The sequence below is a fragment of the Rhagoletis zephyria genome, unplaced genomic scaffold (genome assembly GCF_001687245.7).
Source record: "Rhagoletis zephyria isolate East Lansing unplaced genomic scaffold, Rhagoletis_zephyria_1.1 Rzeph_scaffold_01909, whole genome shotgun sequence".
Classification (NCBI taxonomy): Eukaryota; Metazoa; Arthropoda; class Insecta; order Diptera; family Tephritidae; genus Rhagoletis; species Rhagoletis zephyria.
In genome coordinates, this window is record NW_016158993.1 from 18961 (window position 1) to 41746 (window position 22786).

Below are 22786 nucleotides of genomic sequence, written 5' to 3' on the forward strand. Positions count from 1 at the left end.
ACTGTGAACACCCCAGATGTGTTTCTTGTAATATGAATGCGCCTGGCTTACAACAAACACATCATTTTGACATTAATAAGTACCGAGGCGAAAATCTAAATTTGCCATCAAGACCACCTCGTATAAATTCGCCTTGGCAAAAACAAAACACATGTAAGGCGAAGAAATCAGCTGATTTTACAACACCACCTTCAAGGCGAATTTATACAGGTATTTTGTTTTTGCTTTTACCAGAGAACGTTTAAAACAGAGAAGCAGCTCTGTTTTAAACGTTCTCTGGTAAAATCCTGAAAAAATGTCAAACAGCAAAATTACCGAAACATTTAGGTTTCGAATAGAAGCGCATATGAGCCAAAAATATGGAAAACACGATTCAGGAGAGACTCGCCTATCAAAACCCGAATGTAGGAGCCAATAGAGCTTTTAATCATGATCCAACTACACAAGATCTGACAAGATGAAGCAAAAGAAAAAAGTAATTATCTGGCTGACGGTTGTAATTTCGGCGCCATGTTATTTTCTGTGAAAAGTAAACAAAGAATATGAAGACGAAGCATAAAGAAGAAATGCAGACAATGTTGTGCACATATTTGTGCTAACCAATTTATTATTTTTGTACGTGTTTTTGCATTCAATTACCGCGCACTTCATTTTAATTACATTTGCACAAAAAATCACTTAAAAATTAAGCTGCCTTTACATACGGAGATTTTTTGACAGGCGATAATCGCCTGCAAAAGTTGACTTGCTGTCTACTTTGAGGCAAGCGATTTTTGTATCACCATTTACACGAGCGATTTTTCCAGATTTTTTACTGAGATAAATCACCGACAAAATACATATAAAAAAAGAAGCAAAACAGAAATAGCAAACTTCAAAATTACGAACGTCACACACTTTTTCACAATTGCTATTACAAATGGCTGCTTCTCAAACGGTCTGATCTGTTCTAATTGGTTCATGGCTTTTAATACTGATTTAAATTAAAGATGTATATACAGGATCTCCCCCCTGAAAGGCTTCTTCATCCGTCAAAGCATTTTTCTTGAACCTTGGATCGACTAAGGTAAATACTGATAAAATAATATGTTGCGATAAGTGTTTTAGCCGTTATCATATAAATTATTAATGGAAGTTCTTTCTAAACTTGAAATGCATGTAATGGCTAGGGTTACCGAAAAGAAATACTATTGGGTACCGAAATCTGTTTTGAGTTTTGTTACCGAGTATTGGGTACCAACAATTCAGTACATCACTACACCCAAAGGCGAATTCGCCTTGGACAGGTGGTTGTCAAAGCGCACATTTGCCGGCAAATAAATTTGCAAATATAAACAAAGAGGCAATTGTATTAATAAATAAAATGAAATTTTGGGTTTTCCTCTTGACTTTAATAGCCCGACATCAGTATACCATTTCGCAAAGTGAGAACGCTTACTCTAGTAATATCTGCACAAAGGATAGCAACGAAAATTGCTCTTCCATTGAGATTGATGGTGTCGAAAATGGTAAACAATTGTTTAGTTTATAACCCCTTTTTATAAAATTCCATATCTATTAGACAACCATATAACTGAGGAAGTAAGAAAATCATTAGAGTCCTTTGTACTCTGTGCGGATGAAAATGATGTAGATTGTAGATGCCATAGCGATGTCTTAGTAAATGACCTCAAACCGTTTCGAAAAAAGGGGATCACTCAGAGTATGGTAAAGACTTCCGCCAAATATGGAACACGATACAAGATATTAAACCATCGTCTTTATCGCGACAAAGAGTGTATGTTTCCGGCGCGATGTAGTGGAATCGAACATTTCCTACTAAAACTTCTGCCCGAATTGCCTGATATGGATATGGTCATAAACACTCGCGATTGGCCGCAGGTACCATCAGGCCTTGGTGATAGAATAGGACCAATATTCTCATTTTCAAAAACAAAAGACTATTTAGATATAATGTATCCGGCATGGACCTTCTGGGCTGGAGGACCAGCCATTTCCTTACATCCGACCGGCATCGGTCGCTGGGATTTATTACGCGAGAGTATATCAAAAGAAGCTGCAAAAACAGCTTGGTCAGAAAAACTTCCGTTAGGGTTTTTTCGGGGTTCTCGCACTTCGGACGAACGGGACGCATTGGTGCTTTTGTCAAGGCGTAGACCAGGTTTAGTAGATGCTAAGTACACAAAAAACCAAGCTTGGAAATCACCACTAGATACCCTCAATGCTGAACCTGCAAAAGAAGTGTTGTTTGAAGATCATTGCCGATATAAATACCTATTCAACTTTAGAGGTGTAGCAGCTAGTTTTCGCTTCAAGCACTTGTTTCTATGCAACTCGTTAGTGTTTCATGTGGGTGATGAATGGAATGAATTTTTTTACCCAGCCTTGAAGCCATGGGTTCATTATGTGCCATTGAAAAGTTATCCAAGCGAGCAAGATATTGAAAATATTATACAATATTTTCTCGAGCACGATAGTTTAGCTCGAGAGATTGCTGAACGTGGAAAGCAGTTTATTTGGAATCATCTCCGTATGCAGGATGTTGAGTGCTATTGGAAAAAACTGTTATCACACTACCAAACGTTAATTAAATATAAGGTTGTGTCCGACCCAGAACTTATTCCGATTAAACCTAAACAAAGAGTAGAATTATAAAGCATTTAAAGAATCTCAAAAGTATTGCAAAATTATAATAAAGCTAAAAAATCGCAAAGTTTACAAAACGTCGATTTGTTTACTATGATAAATTTGAGGTTAAGTTTGTAGTCAAAATTAAACGTCAAAGTCAGATGGCTTTAATAGTTTTTGTTATTGCATCAAAATCACAAAGTGCATTTGCATTAAAGTTGTGTAAAAAATAAATTAAAGTTACAGTTCTTGTTGATTTTAAGTTATAAGACAAATGTCTTTTCGGGAGGCATATAAATTAGCCAGTAAGCAATCGATTCGCTGGTTTCCCGGACACATGGGGAAAGGGCTAAAACAAATGCAGCAAAGTTGAGGTCCGTGGATTGTATTGTTGAAGTACATGATGCCCGCGTTCCTTTTTCCGGACGAAATCCGGAATTCAAACATACTATATCCGGTGGTGCAAAGCCCCATATTCTTGTACTGAATAAGAAAGATCTTACAGAAATTGCGAACAACGGAAAATTGCCAAGGAGTTGCATGAACGTGAAGGTATTGAGCACGTTGTGTTTACCAACTGTAAGGACCAGCAATGTGCAGGTGTCAAACGGGTGATACCTTTAGCGCACAAACTAGTTTCGTCATCAGACCGCTATAACCGGACAGGTTTCAAGATGCAAGTATCATGATAATTGGAGTACCAAATGTTGGTAAAAGCTCGCTAATAAATGTACTACGTAACAAAAATTTACGCAAGAAAAGTGCAACGCAAGTTGGAAATACTGCTGGTGTAACCCGTTCTGTTATGGAACGAATAAAAATCAGCGTGGACCCATTGATTTATATGATTGACACACCTGGAATTTTAGAACCCTGCGTAGCTGATGATGAAATGGGTATGAAGTTGGCGTTAGTGGGTTGTTTGCCGGATCATTTAGTGGGAGAAGAGTTAATTGCTGATTATATGTTATACTGGATGAATAAGCATCACCGATTTGAATATGTCAAAGCAGTTGGACTAGAACATCCAACGGACAATATTGCAGAAGTTCTAGTGTCATTTGCAAAGAGCTAGGAGTAGAAAGAAAATTTAAAAAACTCGATGGCCAAGTGGTAAATCTGCCGGATGTTTTGGTAGCGGCTCGCAAGCTTATCAAAAATTTTCGAAATGGCGACTTCGGTGGTGTTAATCTGACAGATGATGTATTTTTCTGCAATAAAAATTTTTAATTTTTTTTTTTATGAGTTATGTACTTGTTGTAATTTATTGGAATGCACATAAGCATTAAAAATAGCAAGGAACTTATGTAGAAAGCCCTTAAAAATGCCAGATTATCCTTTTTTAATTAATTATAAGTTTCGATGAAATAGCAAATGAGGAAGCAGCACAAGTAAGCAAAACTGTAGCGTGAGGTTGATATGGCTTCTGTTGCTCTAATAAAGACCAGGCATATTAATTTTTCTTTAAAATCTCTAATGTACAGACATCGGCCGGTTACAATTTTATTATATGTAAAGAAATGGTGAAATCATATTTTGGTAAAAACTTTACTGCAAAGCTGAAGTATCTAAAAGGGGCACATCTATTGCGATATTGCCAACGCCGGGTACTGGAATAGAATATGAAACTGCAGTAGCATCAACGCTTCCAGTGCTTTCATTAGCGGTGTGCTGCGTAATGTCATCTGCAGCCAAACTTGTATTTACATTATTTACAGCATCTGAATCACCAGTAGTCATTTGTTCGTTGATGACCGTAGGTTGTAACTCATTCATATTCATTACACGTAGTTCATCGGGAACACCCAGCAAGCGTTCGTTAATGACGCGCTGAAATGGCGAACGTCTCTCGAAAAAGTCAATTACAAACTCGGGATTTTTCTGTCGCACTTCTTCTCCTGCGACCAAGTCAAGCTCATCACAAAATTGCCACTTTATTAAATATGATACATCACCGGTTTCGTCAGTTGCTCCAACTATTTGCTCCATTGCAAGACCACGTTCATAGCCCCGAGGCTTTTGGATTTCTTCAACTTTGGGTTTCTTCTCTCCCCGTTTCTTTGATTTAGCTCGAGACTCTTCAAACTTTTGTATCAAAGCTGGACAGTCACAATTCTCCTCCGGTTCCCATGTATTTTCAGCGCTGTAAGCAAATTTGGTAGAATATAAAAACGTACATACAAACATGTCGGCTTCAAACACTCTCACCTTGGATATCCTCGCCATTTAATGAAATATTCAACTTTTCCTTCTGGTGTTATTCTTTTGTCACAAATCTTCTCCACCACAAACCCAGTTTCCTTTACTGCACGCACCATTTTATTAATTATTTGAACAAAATTTTGGATTTTCGACAATTTCCACAAATATGGCGTCTATCATGAAAATAACAACCACACGGTTGCATCTCTGGGAAATTTTCGAATGAATATCCCATATATTTTCCCGTGGTGAAATCGTTAGCCCCTCATCATCCAATATGACAGTGGCTTTGTTTCTTTTCTTATGTAGCAGATAATTATCAGGAAGAATGGGAAAATTGAGAGAATTACGCTCACAGAGAGCGAAATAACCAAATAGCAGAGAACATTTAAATGTTCTCTGGAGATTCTATAACCAGTTAGCGACAAGTTACGGATCGCTATCGCACTTGTTGACGTAAAAATATTCATATCATACGTAACAAAAGCTATACCGATGCGAAAATTTTCGTTAACTGGTTACAGAATCTCCCCCCTGCTAAACAGTTCAATACAAGGGTGAGCGTGAGCTTTTTATTTTGACCAATATATTCGTTATTTCTTAACTTTTTGTAATTGTTCATACATCAAAAGATAGAGAATTAAAATATCTTTCAGAATTATAGAATAAACACTAATTTAAAATACATAGGCTGCATTTCTTTATTCATTCTGAACGTTTGGAATAAACTTTTTTGTTTACTTATTCTTTAGAACGTTCCTGATGATATGTTAACGTATATTTCAAAGGCATTCTGTTTATTCCGGCTGTGAAATGGGATTATCCGGAATGTATAATGAAACGCAGCCATAATATGCCTTTTTTCAAGCTCCCATCAACTATGTGCGTACGCAAAGCATTCACATGTGATCGACAAGTCTTGACTGATGTGTGTGAGCGTCCATAAGAATATAAATGGAATTCTTTGCCTTTGCAAAAGTTCACGCTCACGCTCGCATTGAACTGTATAGCAAGCTTAACGGTGATACCGTTTTTGGGGACAACGGGTGAAAAGGAAATACATTTTTATCGTTAATTTTAAGAAGTGCATCCCTGCCACAGTACAACTATTTTGCACTCAAATGTATTTAATGCAATCAGCTAAGGGTGGGTAACTCTGTAAATTTTCGTGTGCTGACTCAGTAACTCCAACTCACTTTAATGAGTCAGCACAGTGAGCTGGCACAAGTGTGCTATCGCACAATTGGTATGTACATCGAAATTATTGATGATGTTAGTAATCGAAATCGATTTAGAAATGGTTATCCTTAGCTTCTGTTCGTAGCTGGCCGGAAAAATTTTACAAAGCTGATTTCAACTGGTGAGTTCATTTGCAAAATAATTCCCTACTTAGTTTTGCTTGAGAGTTGTCACATAAGAATCTGTTAAATGGGCTATGCATGTAAGAGGTTACCCAACGCACAGCACTTCACATGTAGAATTCTGTTTGGTTTTGATTTTTACGTAAAAATGGTATAGCAGTGCAAGTATGCATAACTTGGCTATTCGCCTTGCTTCTTTTTAAATTTGGTAGTCGTATATTCAATTGATGGTTAGTCTAGTGATGCCATCTATTATGGTACTCTTTGGAAGATCGTATTAGGTTCATTCCTTATCTTTTTGGACTAAAATCTGTAAAGTGTCAAAATGCCAGAGCGTAAGCAAAATGCGCTCACTAAAAGAGAGTAACAGGAAAAGTAAAGGAACGCAAAAAACCAAATTTTTAGTCCAAAGAATGGCAACAACAAAACTAACGTCAAATAAGAACAGAAATGTATGTACAAAACACATTCACACAAGCACAAGCACAATAAACACTTGCTATATCAATTATTTTTTGCCTCCTTCCAATTTCAATTCATTTCTTTTACTTTTTAGATTATTCTCACTTTTTGCGTATTCTTTAATTTCCGTTAATTTAAATTCAGTTGAGTTTGACACTTTTCAGGATTTTGCCAGAAAAAATTCTTCTGACTAAATCTGACTACTTCGGACTGATGAGAGTCACTCTCACTGGCTGTTGCTCTCTCATTTTTGCTGTCATTTCCGAGTTAAGGAACGCTTTTTGGACTAAATCTGACTACTTCGGACTTTTTCTGACTATTTCTGGGAGATAAGGAACGCGCATATTGTGTGAATGTGTGAGCTCATCAATTGAGTTACCACATCGACACAGTTCTAAACAATGCAAGCCGCACCGAGCTATGCAAGTGTCAGCACATCAACTGAGTTACCATATCGACTCTGTAGCACACTGAGCTATACATTGTCAGCACATAAACTGAGTTACTGAGTTACAAATTTTTTCAGAGGTGAGTCTGAGCGTGCGGCACAGTTCTAAGAGTCAGCACAGTAACTCAGCACAGTGCTGAGTTACCCAACTCTACAATCAGCTGATCGGTGTCAAGTTTTTACCGGCTGTATAGATTGAGTGATTTCCCAAATTTGCTCCGGTTTGATTTCCTCGATTTTGATTTTATACTTAATTAAAATTGTGTTGTGTTTTATGCCACCAAAATGTCGTTCCACTGGTGTGATAATATTCACACCACTATCTTTACCCCGCGTGATTACCAAATTGAATTGCTCTCCGCCGCCTTCGAACGTAATGTTATGATATGTCTTGGCCACAAATCATCCAAGGAGTTTATTGCCTTAAAACTTCTACAGGAATTGGCAAGGCAAGCTCGAATCGCCGGAAAGATTAATTTGTACTTAACCTGTGAACAAAATACGCCATCAATAACAACTATGATAGAACATTTGACTGATTTGAAGGTATTCAAAGAGGAATCGGGGGCTGGTGACAAACAGCTGGTTCATATTCCACACGGTTTTCAACTGTATGTTCTTCATCCTCGCTCGTGTTTGGAGGCTATGAAATGCGGTATTCTGAGTTTAAAAAATGTTCATTTAATGATATTAGAAGATTGTCATGAAGCTGCGATGTATAGAGATCTGCGTCAGATATTCTGTGAATTTTTCAATGGCTCCAGCGATGATATGCCGAAAGTGTTGGGCCTAGCAGGGCCATTGCACAGCGCTGAATGCTCCTTGGAAGAGCTAAGTGCGATGTTGAATACGTTGGAGAACAGTGTGCACTGTAAAGCAGAAACAGCTAGCGACATCGTAACAGTATTAAGGTGTGTAGATATTTGTTAATATATTAAAACAAATGATAGATACATTTCTTTAGATATTGCGCTAAACCAAGTGAGTATATAGTACAATGCATGCCATATGAACGTGATGAGTTGACCGTTATCCTAGAGGAGATTATTTGCACACGAAAAGCATTCTTAATAGACCATCGCTACGATCCTTTTGAAATCTATAGTACAGATGAATACATGGAGGAATTGAAGGGTATGTATATTGTATCCTTTAAAACTTGTATAATTTATTAAAGTATGTTGATAGTAATAATCGTAAATTATTGCAGATATTCCCGACCCGAAAGAGGAACCTATGGAATTTTTGGAAACCATGCTTTTTGTGCTTTACGAAATGGGCCCGTGGTGTGCTGATCGTGTTGCTATTAACATGTTTCATCGGATAGAAAAACAGAAAATAAAGACGCCTCATGAGCGCCACTACATTTTACTATGTGTAGTGAATACAGCACTTCTAGAATTTCACGCAATTTGTGAACACACATTCAAAAAGTTAACAACTCACAAAGAGTTAGTCGAACGTTTTTCGAGTCCTAAAGTTTCTCGGTTGCTAGAGACTTTACGCGTATTCAAGCCCGAAGAATTAATGACAAAAAATGAAACAATTCAGAAAATGAGCCAGGATTTGGATCAGATGGATTTTCAAAAGCTCAGTCGAAGTATCGAATATAGTTGTCATAGTGTTGAAAACGTCACCACGAAGCTACAAATTGAATCTCGCTCTATTATTGATAATTTGGACCCGATTGTAAAGTCACCCCCGACTGATCAGACTAGACAACAAACGCTACAAAGTAACACAGCGCACAAAAGTGAAAACAACACTGGTACCAACCGACGCCATGGAGCAGGTAGTTCACATGGGCGCTTCAAGCGGCGGCCGTTTAACCGTCGGCTAATGCGTGACAACAGTGATACGATGGATACACTCTGTGCTATAATTTTTTGTAACTCGAATTACACAGCACGTGTGCTCTTTGATTTGCTGAGCGAAATGAGCCGCCATGATCCAGAACTTAAATTTCTTAAGTGTCAGTTCACAACTGACCGTGTCGCTGATCCTATAACCGAACCCAAAGAAGCCGAAATCGAGCACAGACGTCAGGAAGAAGTACTAAAACGTTTTCGAATGCACGACTGCAATGTATTAATCGGCACATCCGTTCTAGAGGAAGGCATAGATCTGCCTAAGTGTAATCTTGTAGTGCGTTGGGATGCACCCACAACATATCGTAGTTATGTACAATGTAAAGGGCGAGCGAGAGCAGCTCCTGCCTATTATGTGATACTAGTATCGCCAGCTTATAAGGCAGTTCATTGTAAAAATGAACAGTTAAGTGATCAGTGTCATGGATACTTATGTAAAATAGAAGATGGACAAGACGATGGGATCGATTCAGATTCAGGAAGCGAAGACGAAGACGAAGACGAAGAAACTAGCAATGACAATGGCAGNGATGGGATCGATTCAGATTCAGGAAGCGAAGACGAAGACGAAGACGAAGACGAAGAAACTAGCAATGACAATGGCAACAAATTCACAATCGGTTCTTCAAAAGGAATAGTCAAAATACTAAATCCAGAAGTTATTACCAGTAAACCACCAACGAAGAGCGAGATAACGTTGAAGGAAATTAAAGACGAATTGCCGGCCATTGAAGGCACGGAAAGTGAAACAACAGATGCTTTTAATTTAGTAGAAATTGAAGACGAGTTACCTTCAATANACCAGTAAACCACCAACGAAGAGCGAGATAACGTTGAAGGAAATTAAAGATGAATTGCCGGCCATTGAAGGCACGGAAAGTGAAACAACAGATGCTTTTAATTTAGTAGAAATTGAAGACGAGTTACCTTCATCCACGGAGCTTAAATATGAAACACCTTCAATTCAGGAAATTAAATTAGTACCGATAAAGCCTATAGATATTTGCTATGAAGTGCTGGATCTAAACGATGCGATTTCGGACATAAGCAGCGTACTAAATAATTCAGCCTCCAGCTCCTTTTTAGAAGAAACATCAACAGCAACAAAGGCTCCACCAAAGGCGCAAAAAGTGAAACGTCGTTTTCAGTGCGTTTGTGAAAATGCAAAAGATTCGGAAAGCATGGATACCGGTGTTGATGCGGTGGTCCAACAAATAGAATACACAACTAATAAAATCGTAGAACAACTGGCAGAGTATCGTGAAATAGAGAAGGTAATTTATATTTTGTTATTGAATTCTCAAATCAATTGCTATTTTAACTTCAGATGCTCCTTCAAAAATGCGCTAACACTGAACCATCAGAGATGGAACATCAATTCGCCGACTATTATAATAAATGTGTGAGGCGTTATAAGCCATGCGAATATCTTTTGACCGGCGCGTCTGTGGATCTTACTTCATCCATTGCTTTAGTCAACAAATATTGCTCCAAATTACCAAGCGACACATTTACTAAACTTACTGCGCTCTGGCGTTGCACAAAAACTATGCGATGTGATGCCGAAGTATATCAATATACTATACGACTTCCAATAAATTCGCCATTAAAATATGATATAGTTGTATGTTGAAATTCTGTGTAATCCCAAGTTCATGTATTAAAATTGATAATGGGCAAATTTTTTATTTAAGGGGCTTCCAATGTCTTCGAATATATTGGCGCGTAGAATGGCCGCCTTACAAGCTTGTATAGAGCTCCACAAAACTGGCGAGTTGGACGACAACTTGCAGCCCATAGGAAAGGAGGGTTTCCGTGCCGTGGAACCCGATTGGGAGAACTTTGAACTGGCGGAGGAGGATGAGAAAATCGTCCATGAAAACTCGGAGCCACGACCAGGAACTACAAAGCGAAGACAATACTACTATAAGCGAGTAAGTGCTCCTTACACTGCAATGGGCGAATATTTATAATTTATATGGTTCCATAATTTAAAATAATGTTTACAATTCACTGCTTTAGATAGCCTCGGAATTCAGTGAATGTCGCCCTACTGCCGGCGTTCCCTGCTATCTGTATTTTATTGACTTGACTCTACAATGTCCCATCCCGGAGGAGCAAAATACACGTGGTCGTAAAATATATCCACCGGAGGATGCACAGCAAGGCTTTGGTATACTAACCCTTAAACGTATACCCAAAGTCAGCTCATTTCCCATATTTACACGCTCTGGCGAAGTAAAAGTCTCTATAGTCCTCTCAAAAGATCGAGTAATTCTCACCGAAACCCAAATATGCTGCATAAACACGTTCCTGAATTATACATTTACAAATGTGTTGCGATTGCAGAAATTCCTAATGCTTTTCGATCCTGATTCCACGGAAAATTGTGTATTCATTGTGCCCACATTGAAAAAGGACGGTGGAAAACTGATCGACTGGGACTTCCTCGAATTGATTGAACGGAATTCAAGTATGATGCCCACTCCAGTGCCCGACGAGTTGCGCAAATGCACAGATTTTGATGCGAATAAGTTCAAGGATGCCGTCGTTATGCCGTGGTATCGCAATCAAGATCAGCCGCAGTACTTTTACGTAGCGGAGATTTGTCCACAGCTGTCACCATTAAGTTGTTTTCCTGGCGAAAACTACCGCACATTTAAGCATTACTATTCTCTCAAATACGGGTTAACAATACAGAATGTCAAGCAGCCTTTACTGGATGTGGATCACACCAGCGCACGTTTGAATTTTTTGACACCTCGCTATGTAAATCGAAAAGGCGTTGCCTTACCCACAAGCTCTGAAGAGACAAAGCGTGCCAAGCGCGAAAATCTCGAACAAAAGCAAATTCTTGTGCCTGAATTGTGCACTGTACATCCATTTCCGGCTTCACTGTGGCGCACCGCTGTTTGTTTGCCTTGCATTCTATATCGCATAAATGGTTTATTACTAGCTGATGATATTCGTAAGAAGGTTTCAATGGATATAGGCTTAGGGCAGCAGGATATTGCCGACAACTTTGAGTGGCCAATGCTGGACTTTGGCTGGAGTTTGTCGGAGGTTTTGAAGAGGTCAAAGGAAAGTAAAAACGCCTCGGTGGGCCAAGAAAACAAAGACAATAACGGAAAAGAGGAGTCAAACGGCAAGCAAAATAATAGCTTTGGAACAGATAATGGGATCAATGGTGAGTGTGGAAACAGTGTCGAAGAAAACCAATCCAAAGCGAAGAGTGCTAACGAAATCATAATTGAAGGCGAAAAAAAGTTACAGGTATTTTGTGAAAACCGCACAAACAACTTTATTAGCATAAAAAAGAAATAAAAGTAACGAGTTTGAAATTTACTCTTGCAGGACAGCACTTTCATAGAAATTGGCACTTGGTCCAATGACATGGCAGATGATTTAAATTTCAGCAAGAACTCTGACTCATTAGAGGACGATGAAGAAGAATGCTTGAAATATTTTCCATCAAATGTTAGTTTTTGTAAGTTCGTGTTTAGTTTTTTTTCTCACAATTAGCTACAATACTTAATAAACTCTCACAGGCGACNATATTTTCCATCAAATGTTAGTTTTTGTAAGTTCGTGTTTAGTTTTTTTTTCTTACAATTAGCTACAATACTTAATAAACTCTCACAGGCGATCAGCAGTTGCGTTATGGTTCTCCAACATTCTGGGACTTAGAAGAATCCGAACAAAATAAAAAGACAAATGAAGGTATGCAAAATAAGGGCAATGTACCAAATCATTATCGGAAAAATTCATTTGCATATTATGACTCCGACGATTCACTTGCATCCAGTTATGATGGCAATGAGCCTGCCAAATATAGTGACGATGAAGATGATGATGATTGTGGGCCTTTACGAATCGCATTCACTTCGAAGAATGAAGCCGAGACTATTGAAACTGTTCAAGAGATCGAAAAGCACAACAAACAACTTTCCATCATTCAGGCCACCAATGCAAATGAGCGTAATTATCAGAAAACAAAAAACTTGCTTGTGGGGTACAACTTCGTAGACTTAAAGCCTAGCATAGAAGCAGAATTGCGTGAGTCCATCGCACAATTTACAGCATCTACAAAAATATTAAGGATGACTATTGAACATTCGGGCATGCTTGTAAAATACAATCAGCCAGTGGCGTTGGCTCGTAAGGAGAAATCCGGCGGCAATTCGTATGTACCCGACGAATTGCCTACTGCAGAGATGTTTTTTAAGCTTTTGCCCTATGCTGACAAAAGCTTATTAATGTCTATTTTGGACGAACGAGGAAACTTGCTAACTCCTGCAGACATAGCACTCTTGAATGCCGATTATTTGAAGTCGCATCCGCTTGAAATGTTCGAAGTACAGGGTTGCGGTGATATATTCGATAATTTCAATGACAAGGATATGCTTAAGTTGGAGCGATGGGGTGAAGGATATAAGAAGCTGATACAGTTGAGATTTGATAGAAAAGTTAGTGCGGAAAGCAATGATAGTTTGATGCCTGCAAGGGAGGAAATCAAGAAAGTCTACAGCGATTTGTTTAGTTTTGACCGCCAACCCGATTTAACCGGTCACCCTGGACCAAGCCCAAGTATCATTCTGCAAGCTTTAACCATGTCGAATGCGAATGACGGCATTAATTTGGAGCGTTTGGAGACAATTGGGGACTCATTTCTCAAATACGCCATTACCACTTATTTATATATAACGTACGAAAACGTACACGAAGGCAAACTCAGCCACTTGCGATCAAAACAAGTAGCCAACCTCAATCTGTATCGACTGGGGCGACGAAAAAAGCTAGGCGAATATATGATAGCGACGAAATTTGAGCCGCACGACAATTGGTTGCCACCGTGCTACTTCGTGCCCAAAGAGCTTGAGAAAGCTCTCATCGAGGCAAAGGTGGGTGACGAACATTCTTGCATACATTTTTTTTTAATGGTTGAAATGCTAATATTCGTATTGAATCACAATTCCTCGTTTTTCAATCAGATACCGCCGCATCACTGGAAACTGGTGGATTTGTCTAGCATTAAAAAGTTAAACAGCGCCGAGATATGCGCCTTAGTGCGCGAAAAAGCCGACAAGCTGGGGCTGTTTAGTGATGTAAGTGATTAAAACTTTTTAAAATCTTGGTTAAAAGTATTGGTTTTCTTAGGAATCCAATTACAGCGAGGACGCAAGTGCCGTCGATGAGAGTGGCGAGGGAAAAGACTTTACATGTTTCATTCCTTACAATCTTGTGACTCAGCACAGCATTCCAGGTTGGTTTATAGATTTGGGCGTAATCATTTCAATTAAAATCAAAAATACTTGCAGATAAATCAGTGGCCGATTGCGTTGAAGCATTGATCGGTGCATACCTAATCGAATGTGGTCCGCGAGGCGCACTGCTGTTCATGGCTTGGTTGGGAATACGTGTACTTCCGTTTGTACGTAAGCCATATAATCCACAAACGCCTCGTATTCCCGGCAGCACTTGTCCAGATGATAATGGTGAGATAACGGTATATGGAGAGTGGGCTGCACCAAAAAGCCCACTCCTCCACTATTCGCCTAATGCCACACAGGAGTTGGAGTATATGCTGGAGGGCTTTGACGAGTTCGAAGCCACTTTGGGTTATAAATTCCGCGATCGCTCCTACTTATTGCAAGCCATGACTCATGCCAGCTACTCGCCGAACCGTTTGACGGATTGCTATCAACGGTTAGAATTCCTAGGTGATGCAGTTCTAGATTATCTGATCACACGTCATCTGTACGAAGATCCCAGACAGCACTCACCGGGTGCCTTGACGGATTTACGTTCAGCGTTAGTAAATAACACGATATTTGCATCATTAGCCGTTCGACATGGTTTCCATAAATATTTCCGACATCTGTCCCCTGGTCTGAATGAAGTTATCGATCGATTTGTACGAATTCAGAATGAAAATGGACACAGCATAAGCGAGGAAGTATGAAACTATAGGTTTGGCTTTGAAAGTTTTATAAAACAAATACTTTTTGATTGCTTCGTAGTATTATCTACTTTCGGAAGAAGAGTGTGACGATGCTGAGGATGTTGAAGTGCCAAAGGCTTTAGGTGACGTATTCGAATCAATAGCGGGCGCAATATTTTTAGATTCCAATATGTCACTGGACGTTGTATGGCAGGTGTATAGTAATATGATGAAGCCAGAGATAGAACAATTCAGCAACTCAGTGCCAAAATCGCCTATTAGAGAATTGCTGGAACTTGAACCGGAAACTGCTAAATTTGGGTAACTGAAAAAATAAGATTTTCGAAACGCATGACAAATATACATATATTTTATAATATTTGCCTTTTTAGGAAACCGGAGAAACTGGCCGATGGGCGCCGGGTGCGAGTCACCGTGGAAGTCTTCCTCAAGGGTACGTTCCGTGGTATTGGCCGCAATTATCGTATAGCAAAGTGCACGGCTGCCAAATGCGCATTACGTCAATTAAAGAAGCAAGGTTTGATAACAAAGAAGGATTAGGCCATAACCATACCGGCACCCTGACACTTATGGAATAAGTACGTATTTCTCCATATTACCTATTTAAGGCAAACATATTTTTAATGACTTAACAAATTTTTCACTATTTTAATTAGTCTGAATGCATCTAGACATAAAAATAATGTATTTGTGCAAATATAGATTTTTTGAGTGTGCATTTTTACACAATTTATAAAATTTATTTTAATTCGGCTCGATTTCATTATTGACTGATTGGAAACTTTTAGCCGAAATTACTTTAATGCAATATTTTACTTTACCAGTTTATTTATAAATAAACAAGAAGGTTTCTTAAAAAGCTAAATATTTCCTATACAAAAGAGGTGCGCCTGTTTATCCCTTTGCCGCCTTCGCTTTACTCTTCACTTTCTTGACACGTTTCAGACCATCCATGTTGCTTTTCATGAACTGAGCATACATGTTCATCATTTTCGGGACATCTTCCTGACGCACGATTGTGGATATCTATGATGGATAAGACCAAATAGCAGATATTTTTTCCTGATTTAGAAAATAATAAGTGAGGTGCATACCTTTTTTGATTTCGTCTGTGCCCGCATAAGGCACAAGTACGTTTCTGGTTCGGGAAGTGCTGGTCGTCCTTCGCGTGGTTTGGGTCTATCGTGGCCATTGTCTGTGGATTGGAGTGAGATTAGCTTAAAGTTCAAGCCGTCAAATTAAAGATTAGATACTTACATCTTTTGAACGTTACTGTAAAAGACGAATCCTTTCTCGCAGCATTTGCGAACTTTTCTAATCGGATAATAAACTACAACGAGGGGATTATTGGATTTTATGAATACTTTTATTTAAAATTATGTTTATATTCACCGTAGAATTGTCCAGCAGCACCATCTTTGTATGCGTAGGCAGAAAAAAGGTTTCTCTATCTGACAAGTGCCAGCGAATGACGTTCCGTAACGCGTTCGTAAGAGTGGTAATATAAACATATTCTCAATACATCCGATATCCGAGCGGTTTGCAATATCTTGCTTGCTCTCAACTGTATTTTTTGTAATTTGTATTCATTTTCTACAATAAAAAAAAACTAACTTAGAAAGACGTAGTGAATATTTATAATAATGAAATGGAGTGGCGGATTCTAGATTTTTGAAAATATGAATGCCCCCGAAATTTTTTTGAGAAAAGTATGCTTTCAAAAGTCCAGTCAACAAAACTATCTCGCTTGCGAGAAATAAAAGGAGAACGCCAGCGAGACTTTGAAGTAGGTGAAGATGGCCGGTAATGAACACAGTACGTATGAAAATGCGGATATCAATCGCAGCCATCTTCAAGCAAGTACAAAGTGACTTGTGAAAATTGTTTGTCAGTTTGGGGTTCCGTCTGCAATTTGCAATTATTTGATTTTTAGTGATAATTGTGTTAATAAAAAATGGTAAGCTCTATAACATTGCTGATTTTCATTATTAATACAAATTGTATACCTCTTAAAACTTTTGAACTTGTCTTCATTAGGGACAAAACCAATCAGCCTCAGGCGGCTCCGGCGATAAAAAAGATGACAAAGACAAGAAAAAGAAGTATGAACCTCCAATTCCTACCCGTGTGGGCAAAAAGAAGCGTCGAGCAAAGGGTCCCGATGCAGCCATGAAGCTACCACTAGTAACTCCGCACACACGATGCCGTCTGAAGCTCTTGAAGTTGGAGCGCATTAAAGATTACCTTATGATGGAAGATGAGTTCATACGTAACCAAGAACGACTAAAGCCACAAGATGAAAAAAACGAAGAAGAACGTTCGAAGGTTGATGACCTGCGTGGAACGCCTATGTCGGTAGGCAATCTTGAAGAGATTATCGATGATAATCACGCCATTGTCTCCACTTCTGTGGGTTCAGAGCATTATGTTAGCATATTGTCCTTTGTTGACAAAGATCAATTGGAACCTGGTTGTTCTGTGCTTTTGAACCATAAAGTTCATGCAGTTGTCGGTGTTCTCAGTGATGATACAGATCCTATGGTTACAGTAATGAAACTTGAAAAGGCGCCCCAAGAGACGTATGCCGACATAGGTGGCTTGGACACCCAAATTCAGGAAATCAAGGAATCTGTGGAATTGCCGTTGACGCATCCAGAATATTATGAAGAAATGGGTATTAAACCACCGAAAGGTGTAATTCTATACGGGCCGCCAGGTACTGGGAAAACATTGCTGGCCAAAGCAGTAGCAAATCAAACGTCTGCCACATTCTTGCGTGTTGTTGGCTCAGAACTGATTCAAAAATACCTTGGTGATGGTCCAAAATTGGTGCGCGAGCTTTTCCGTGTAGCTGAAGAGCATGCACCGTCAATTGTTTTCATAGACGAAATTGATGCGGTGGGAACAAAACGTTACGACTCTAACTCCGGTGGAGAAAGAGAAATTCAGCGTACTATGTTAGAATTGCTGAATCAGCTTGATGGTTTCGACTCCCGAGGAGACGTAAAAGTGAGTGAGCGAATTTCCTTTTTTTGTTTCAAATCTTAACGTTATTGAGTTTGCATATAGGTTATCATGGCAACAAATCGAATTGAAACATTGGATCCTGCTCTTATTCGTCCCGGCCGTATTGACCGTAAAATTGAATTTCCACTTCCTGATGAGAAAACTAAGCGCCGGATTTTTACGATTCATACTTCCCGCATGACTTTAGCTGAAGACGTGAACCTCCACGAACTGATAATGGCCAAGGATGACCTCTCCGGTGCGGATATCAAGGCTATTTGTACAGAGGCCGGTTTGATGGCCCTACGTGAACGACGCATGAAAGTCACCAACGAAGACTTCAAAAAATCTAAGGAGAGTGTTTTGTATCGCAAAAAGGAAGGCACAGTCGAGGGATTATACTTATAATTTTTAGGCTGGATTTATTTTAAAATATCGTAAAATTAATTTCTACTCTACTTTTGCGACGCTAATAAATTAGTTGTTAGTGGCAGTGTTTGTTGACACTGTCTCAAAAATGTATCCACGTAAGTGTTTTGGTGATGGGTAATTGCATCAAGGGGTTCTTTGTTATGCTTAGCAAAATAGCAATGACTGGGATCTGTTGCAATATCCACTGACATTTTTGAATATAGCGCTTTTTCCTTATTTAACTCCTCATTTTGAACTTTTAAAATGCTCAGGTTTTCGAAGAACGATCGGTATTTCTCGAGTTCAAATCCTGTACGCAATCCATGAGTATATCCATTGTCGAAAACAGTTTGAAAGATCGCCTCTTTTCCGTCAGAAAGACCCTCAGCGTAACCGAGCTATAATTTAAGTAATAATTAAGTTTCTTTACATCTGGCAGCACCGTTTGCCGCATTGTCATTTGTTATTTTTCAGCATGTGGATCGGCGAGTTCTTACCTTGTTGGATTTGTTGCGGATCTTCTGGAAATTAGCCTCGGTTACCTTTTTGAAATCTTCGTCATCCGACAAAGTTTCTCCGGCAAATGACATTTTATCGCTTAATTCTCGCGAAAAGTGTTTTTTCGTTAAAAATTTGGCGAGCGCTTCATACAAGCCCTGTGTGCCGAGTTGTTTTTGTTGTAAATTTGCCTGCTTTGCTTTCACTGACATTTCTCATTATCAATGTTTATTTTTGTCATTTATAGGGTAGAAGGTAGAAGTGCATTTTCTGGCTTTTTAGATTTGCATAATTATTTCAGCAGTAAAAATTATGGCTGCAAACGATATTTCTCATGAAATATTGGCCATCATTCAAGGAATCCCAACAGGTGCCACGAATGATGATCTAGTCAAGGGCTTATCTGATGTGCCAGCTCAAGCCCGACTAGATGGTTTGAATAAGCTACTCCAACAGGGTACAATCGAGTTACTAAAGAAGGGTGATAGACTCATATATCGCGCAAAGGATCCGAAAAAGAGCGCACTGCCAAAAGATGCTGACAACGAGGAGAAAATTATATATGGAATTATTGAGGAAGGCGGCAATAAGGGCATTTGGATACGCGACATACGCATGCAGTCGAATCTGAATATGACACAGTTAAATAAGATTCTGAAAAACTTGGAAACAAAAAAGCTGATCAAGGCAGTTAAATCAGTTAATGTAAGGCAATGCTGATGAAAGTACAATTTCAGAGAATTTTTATTTACGGTCCTAATTTCAGGCAAGTAAAAAGAAAGTTTATATGCTGTATAACTTGGAACCAGATCGCTCAGTAACTGGAGGCGCCTGGTATCAGGATCAAGATTTTGAAGCTGAGTTCGTGGATGTGCTCAATCAGCAATGCTTAAGGTTTCTGCAGATGACACGTGAAAATGCTGAAAAGAAGCGTGAAGGGCCCCTACCCCTAAAACGGTTGTCCTGTTGCACTGTCAAGGAGGTGCATAAGTTCATCTCAGACTTGGGTATAAGTAAGGTATGATTTATGTAAGATAATACAAATGATCAAAGTACAAATAAGTGGTTTTATTTTTGTTTTAGGTCCACCTAGACGAGGATGATTTGGAAACAATATTGAAAACTGTCGTTTACGATGGCAATGCGGAGCGTATTATGATGCAGAATGGTTCTTATGTCTATCGTGCTATCAACGCACCTCTGGCTGCTCCCGGACTAGTACAAATGCCATGTGGTATTTGTCCAGTCATTCGGAATTGCTCGAAATGTGGTGATGTGACTCCAAATAAATGCGTTTATATGGCCGAATGGCTAGATTGAAATAAACTAGGAGCACTTAATCTTTGAAAATAATAAAAAAAAGTCTCAAGCCAGAGAAGAGAAGTTTGTTTTGTACGCGGCATTTTATTACATCAGATTTCATTTCTACTAGTGCTGACGAGTACATTCCAAATGACGAAAATTACTGTTTTTGCAAAAAAATAGCTTATATGTATTATAAAAAAACTACATCAAAATTTTAAGTTAAAACAAACTGTGAGACCCACTATTTGACAGTTAATCGCTTATCACTTGCGAAAGCTGGCAAGGGATTCATCGCCGGAGATCCATAGCAGCAGCTGAACAATCTCCACAGGCTGTGCATGCAGTCCCGAAAATCCGAAAATCGAAGTGGTCTCGAAAAACCCAAAATATTCCTAAAAGCTCTGAATAAGTCCCAAAAAACTCGAACTAATCATACATTTAGTCTAAAACATGAAAGCGTGAGAGCTCCTCGTGTAAGCCAACATGAGAACGAATGAGAATTTTCTTACCGAAAAAATTATCTTAAGAACAAAATATCATGTAAGTAAGTTTTTGTGCGTCGGCATTTTTTTCTTGATAAAAGCATTCGCTTCTAAACGGACTTAATCACTTAAAAATTTTACAAAATCGTTATATCACATCCTAGTACACAATAACCAAAAAATTTAATAAAAAAAAACAGCTTAATTTTTGCTTTTATATTAAAATATCAATAATTTTGCCGTCAAACTACATGATCCAACTACCAAATTGCCGGCAATATTTATCAAGATAAAAGCTCTCTGATAAGTATTGCTTGCCAAGAGCGATCTCCATTGCCAAAATATTGCCTGATAGCATCAAGATAAAAAGCTTTGCCTGTGGAGACGTGATGTCAGATTTTGAAAGAAAGAAAGCGTGAAAATAGTTCCCACCCTGTACTTCTGGTAGTGCATTCCAATGATTTCCGGTGCATTCCAGAAAAATTCCAGCTGACGTTTTTGTTTTGTTTTTGTTATTCTCCCTTCATCAATTTTGACAGTTAATAAGCAGATAAAAAATACGAAACACGAAAATTTAGGAGATTTGTTGGCAAATTGAGTTGAGCGCTGAATACACTTTACATATTTTCGTAGTATGTGCAATTGCTAATTGGCAATACTTTAATTTTATTGTGAGATTTGGATTTTCCTTTTTTTGTCCATAAATATATTAATCGGGGCCGCGGTACAATGGGTCTTTGCAAGTGCCCTAAACGCCAAGTGACGAATCAGTTCTGTTTTGAACATCGCGTCAACGTTTGCGAAAATTGCATGGTCCAAAACCACCCAAAGGTAATATCAAAATATTACGTTGTTTATTTGTTGCCGAAGTAAATAATTTTCTTCTTATAGTGCGTTGTTCAATCATATTTGCAATGGCTACGTGACAGCGATTATGTTTCCAATTGTACACTTTGCTCCACAACATTAGAACAGGGTGAATGTGTACGGCTGATCTGTTACCGTATGTTGCAAGCACAAACCACAGCAAAAGCTTTAATATATCTACTGCCCATTTTCATATATTTCTTTGCAGATGTGTTCCATTGGGATTGTTTGGATGCCCGACAGTCGTCATTGCCGGCCAATACGGCGCCACGCGGTCATCAGTGTCCTATTTGCGAGACGGAGATATTTCCAAATTCCAATTTGGTATCGCCCGTAGCTGATGCATTAAAAGCTTATTTGTCACAAGTGAATTGGGGTCGAAATGGCCTGGGACTTTCCTTGGTAAGTGACTTACCTATTTTGTTTTATAGTTCCGTTCACTGTATTTATATCGGAATTCACAGTTGCCTAATGACCAATCAACAACAAGTGCAAAGGTGAGAGCCCAGGTGGTGTCTGCAGACGCGCAAATAGAATCGGTAATGACAAAAGTGCATCATTCCAGCAGCATGGAGCGCTCGAAAGCAAATGGTGTGTTCTCGAATCAAACGACACGTCACGACCATCCACATTCTGTGCTCTTAATGGATGCCTTCAGTCCACCATCAGAAAGGGATATTCATGGTAAGCAAATGCTAGTAGATATGTGTACATATGTAAATTAGTTGTAAGTAACTAATTTTTTATGTTACATTGGACTCTTGTAGCTAACAGTAGACGACCAATGCTGCCACGTCAGCCGCCAATCGGTGGTCATGATCGTGACGAAAATAAGTATGAGCGCCGTACACCTTCCGAAAATTTTTCCCGTTGGTCTCGCCGGTTCTATGCACCATCATCGCGTCCTCCCTGGCGACGCACTTGGTTCCTGGTATTAAGCGGCGTGTTGGCATTTTTAGTACTCATCTATTTAATGGCACATTTTGGACGTGGTGGTGATGACAATTCACTCGATGACAGTTGGAATGCTCCTAACCCTCAAAACTTGCACTACGACTAAATTGAAAAGCTGAAAATCGCCGAGTCGATCTAAAACGATACGAGTAATTATTTTCAAAAAATTATTTTTTTAAATTTATAGTAACATGGTAAAGCTTGTATAAGGGCGCCTACAATTATTATTTGACATATTATTATTGAATACTTACTGTTAAATTTGTGCAATTAGAGTGACTAAAACAACGCATTTGCGAAAAGAAGTACAGTGACTTAGGAAAGTTAAAGTC

The 22786-nt window shown here is 38.9% G+C and overlaps 9 protein-coding genes across 9 annotated transcripts in view; 6 read left to right on the top strand and 3 right to left on the bottom strand.

Annotated features, from left to right (window-relative positions):
* LOC108365541 (O-glucosyltransferase rumi-like) overlaps positions 1-2718 on the top strand; it is a 7085-nt gene extending 4367 nt beyond the window's left edge. Inside the window, exons 2-3 of the mRNA XM_017619591.1 lie at positions 1287-1508; positions 1562-2718. Coding sequence (XP_017475080.1) covers positions 1364-1508; positions 1562-2655 — 1239 coding nt within the window. The 5' untranslated portion in view covers positions 1287-1363 and the 3' untranslated portion in view covers positions 2656-2718. The remainder of the gene's footprint in view (positions 1-1286; positions 1509-1561) is intronic.
* Positions 2719-2819: 101 nt separating this feature from the next.
* Positions 2820-3879, top strand: LOC108365542 (mitochondrial GTPase 1-like). The gene is given in 5 exon segments (XM_017619592.1): positions 2820-2990; positions 2993-3136; positions 3139-3300; positions 3303-3695; positions 3698-3879. Coding segments are annotated over 5 exon segments (948 nt in total). The 5' UTR covers positions 2820-2902; the 3' UTR covers positions 3859-3879.
* A 27-nt stretch (positions 3880-3906) lies between these two features.
* LOC108365544 (chromobox protein homolog 3-like) lies at positions 3907-5054 on the bottom strand. The gene is made up of 2 exons (XM_017619594.1): positions 4837-5054; positions 3907-4771 (listed from the first exon to the last, which is right to left on the bottom strand). The coding sequence occupies exons 1-2, from the start codon at positions 4944-4946 to the stop codon at positions 4177-4179; spliced, it is 705 nt and encodes a 234-aa protein (XP_017475083.1). The 5' UTR covers positions 4947-5054; the 3' UTR covers positions 3907-4176.
* A 2223-nt stretch (positions 5055-7277) lies between these two features.
* Positions 7278-15490, top strand: Dcr-1 (Endoribonuclease Dcr-1). The gene is made up of 15 exons (XM_017619598.1): positions 7278-8012; positions 8066-8235; positions 8312-9451; positions 9542-9767; positions 9904-10243; positions 10297-10593; positions 10664-10903; positions 10992-12242; positions 12324-12456; positions 12612-13870; positions 13961-14074; positions 14127-14232; positions 14288-14925; positions 14990-15231; positions 15303-15490. Exons 1-15 carry the CDS (start codon positions 7387-7389, stop codon positions 15469-15471), a joined length of 6951 nt encoding a protein of 2316 aa, XP_017475087.1. The 5' UTR covers positions 7278-7386; the 3' UTR covers positions 15472-15490.
* A 105-nt stretch (positions 15491-15595) lies between these two features.
* Srp14 (signal recognition particle 14) lies at positions 15596-16428 on the bottom strand. Its single transcript, XM_017619597.1, has 4 exons — positions 16324-16428; positions 16189-16261; positions 16026-16126; positions 15596-15957 (listed from the first exon to the last, which is right to left on the bottom strand). The coding sequence occupies exons 1-4, from the start codon at positions 16345-16347 to the stop codon at positions 15826-15828; spliced, it is 330 nt and encodes a 109-aa protein (XP_017475086.1). The 5' UTR covers positions 16348-16428; the 3' UTR covers positions 15596-15825.
* Positions 16429-16748: 320 nt separating this feature from the next.
* On the top strand, positions 16749-18459 carry Rpt2 (26S proteasome regulatory subunit Rpt2). The gene is made up of 3 exons (XM_017619599.1): positions 16749-16888; positions 16969-17940; positions 18001-18459. The coding sequence occupies exons 1-3, from the start codon at positions 16886-16888 to the stop codon at positions 18343-18345; spliced, it is 1320 nt and encodes a 439-aa protein (XP_017475088.1). The 5' UTR covers positions 16749-16885; the 3' UTR covers positions 18346-18459.
* On the bottom strand, positions 18049-18961 carry LOC108365551 (putative tRNA 2'-phosphotransferase). The gene is made up of 2 exons (XM_017619602.1): positions 18846-18961; positions 18049-18746 (listed from the first exon to the last, which is right to left on the bottom strand). Exons 1-2 carry the CDS (start codon positions 18936-18938, stop codon positions 18393-18395), a joined length of 447 nt encoding a protein of 148 aa, XP_017475091.1. The 5' UTR covers positions 18939-18961; the 3' UTR covers positions 18049-18392.
* A 178-nt stretch (positions 18962-19139) lies between these two features.
* Positions 19140-20167, top strand: Polr3F (RNA polymerase III subunit F). Its single transcript, XM_017619601.1, has 3 exons — positions 19140-19551; positions 19613-19864; positions 19930-20167. Exons 1-3 carry the CDS (start codon positions 19159-19161, stop codon positions 20164-20166), a joined length of 882 nt encoding a protein of 293 aa, XP_017475090.1. The 5' UTR covers positions 19140-19158; the 3' UTR covers position 20167.
* A 977-nt stretch (positions 20168-21144) lies between these two features.
* Positions 21145-22766, top strand: LOC108365553 (zinc finger protein-like 1 homolog). Its single transcript, XM_017619605.1, has 5 exons — positions 21145-21464; positions 21525-21636; positions 21709-21902; positions 21965-22184; positions 22268-22766. The coding sequence occupies exons 1-5, from the start codon at positions 21363-21365 to the stop codon at positions 22558-22560; spliced, it is 921 nt and encodes a 306-aa protein (XP_017475094.1). The 5' UTR covers positions 21145-21362; the 3' UTR covers positions 22561-22766.
* Positions 22767-22786: the final 20 nt, after the last annotated feature.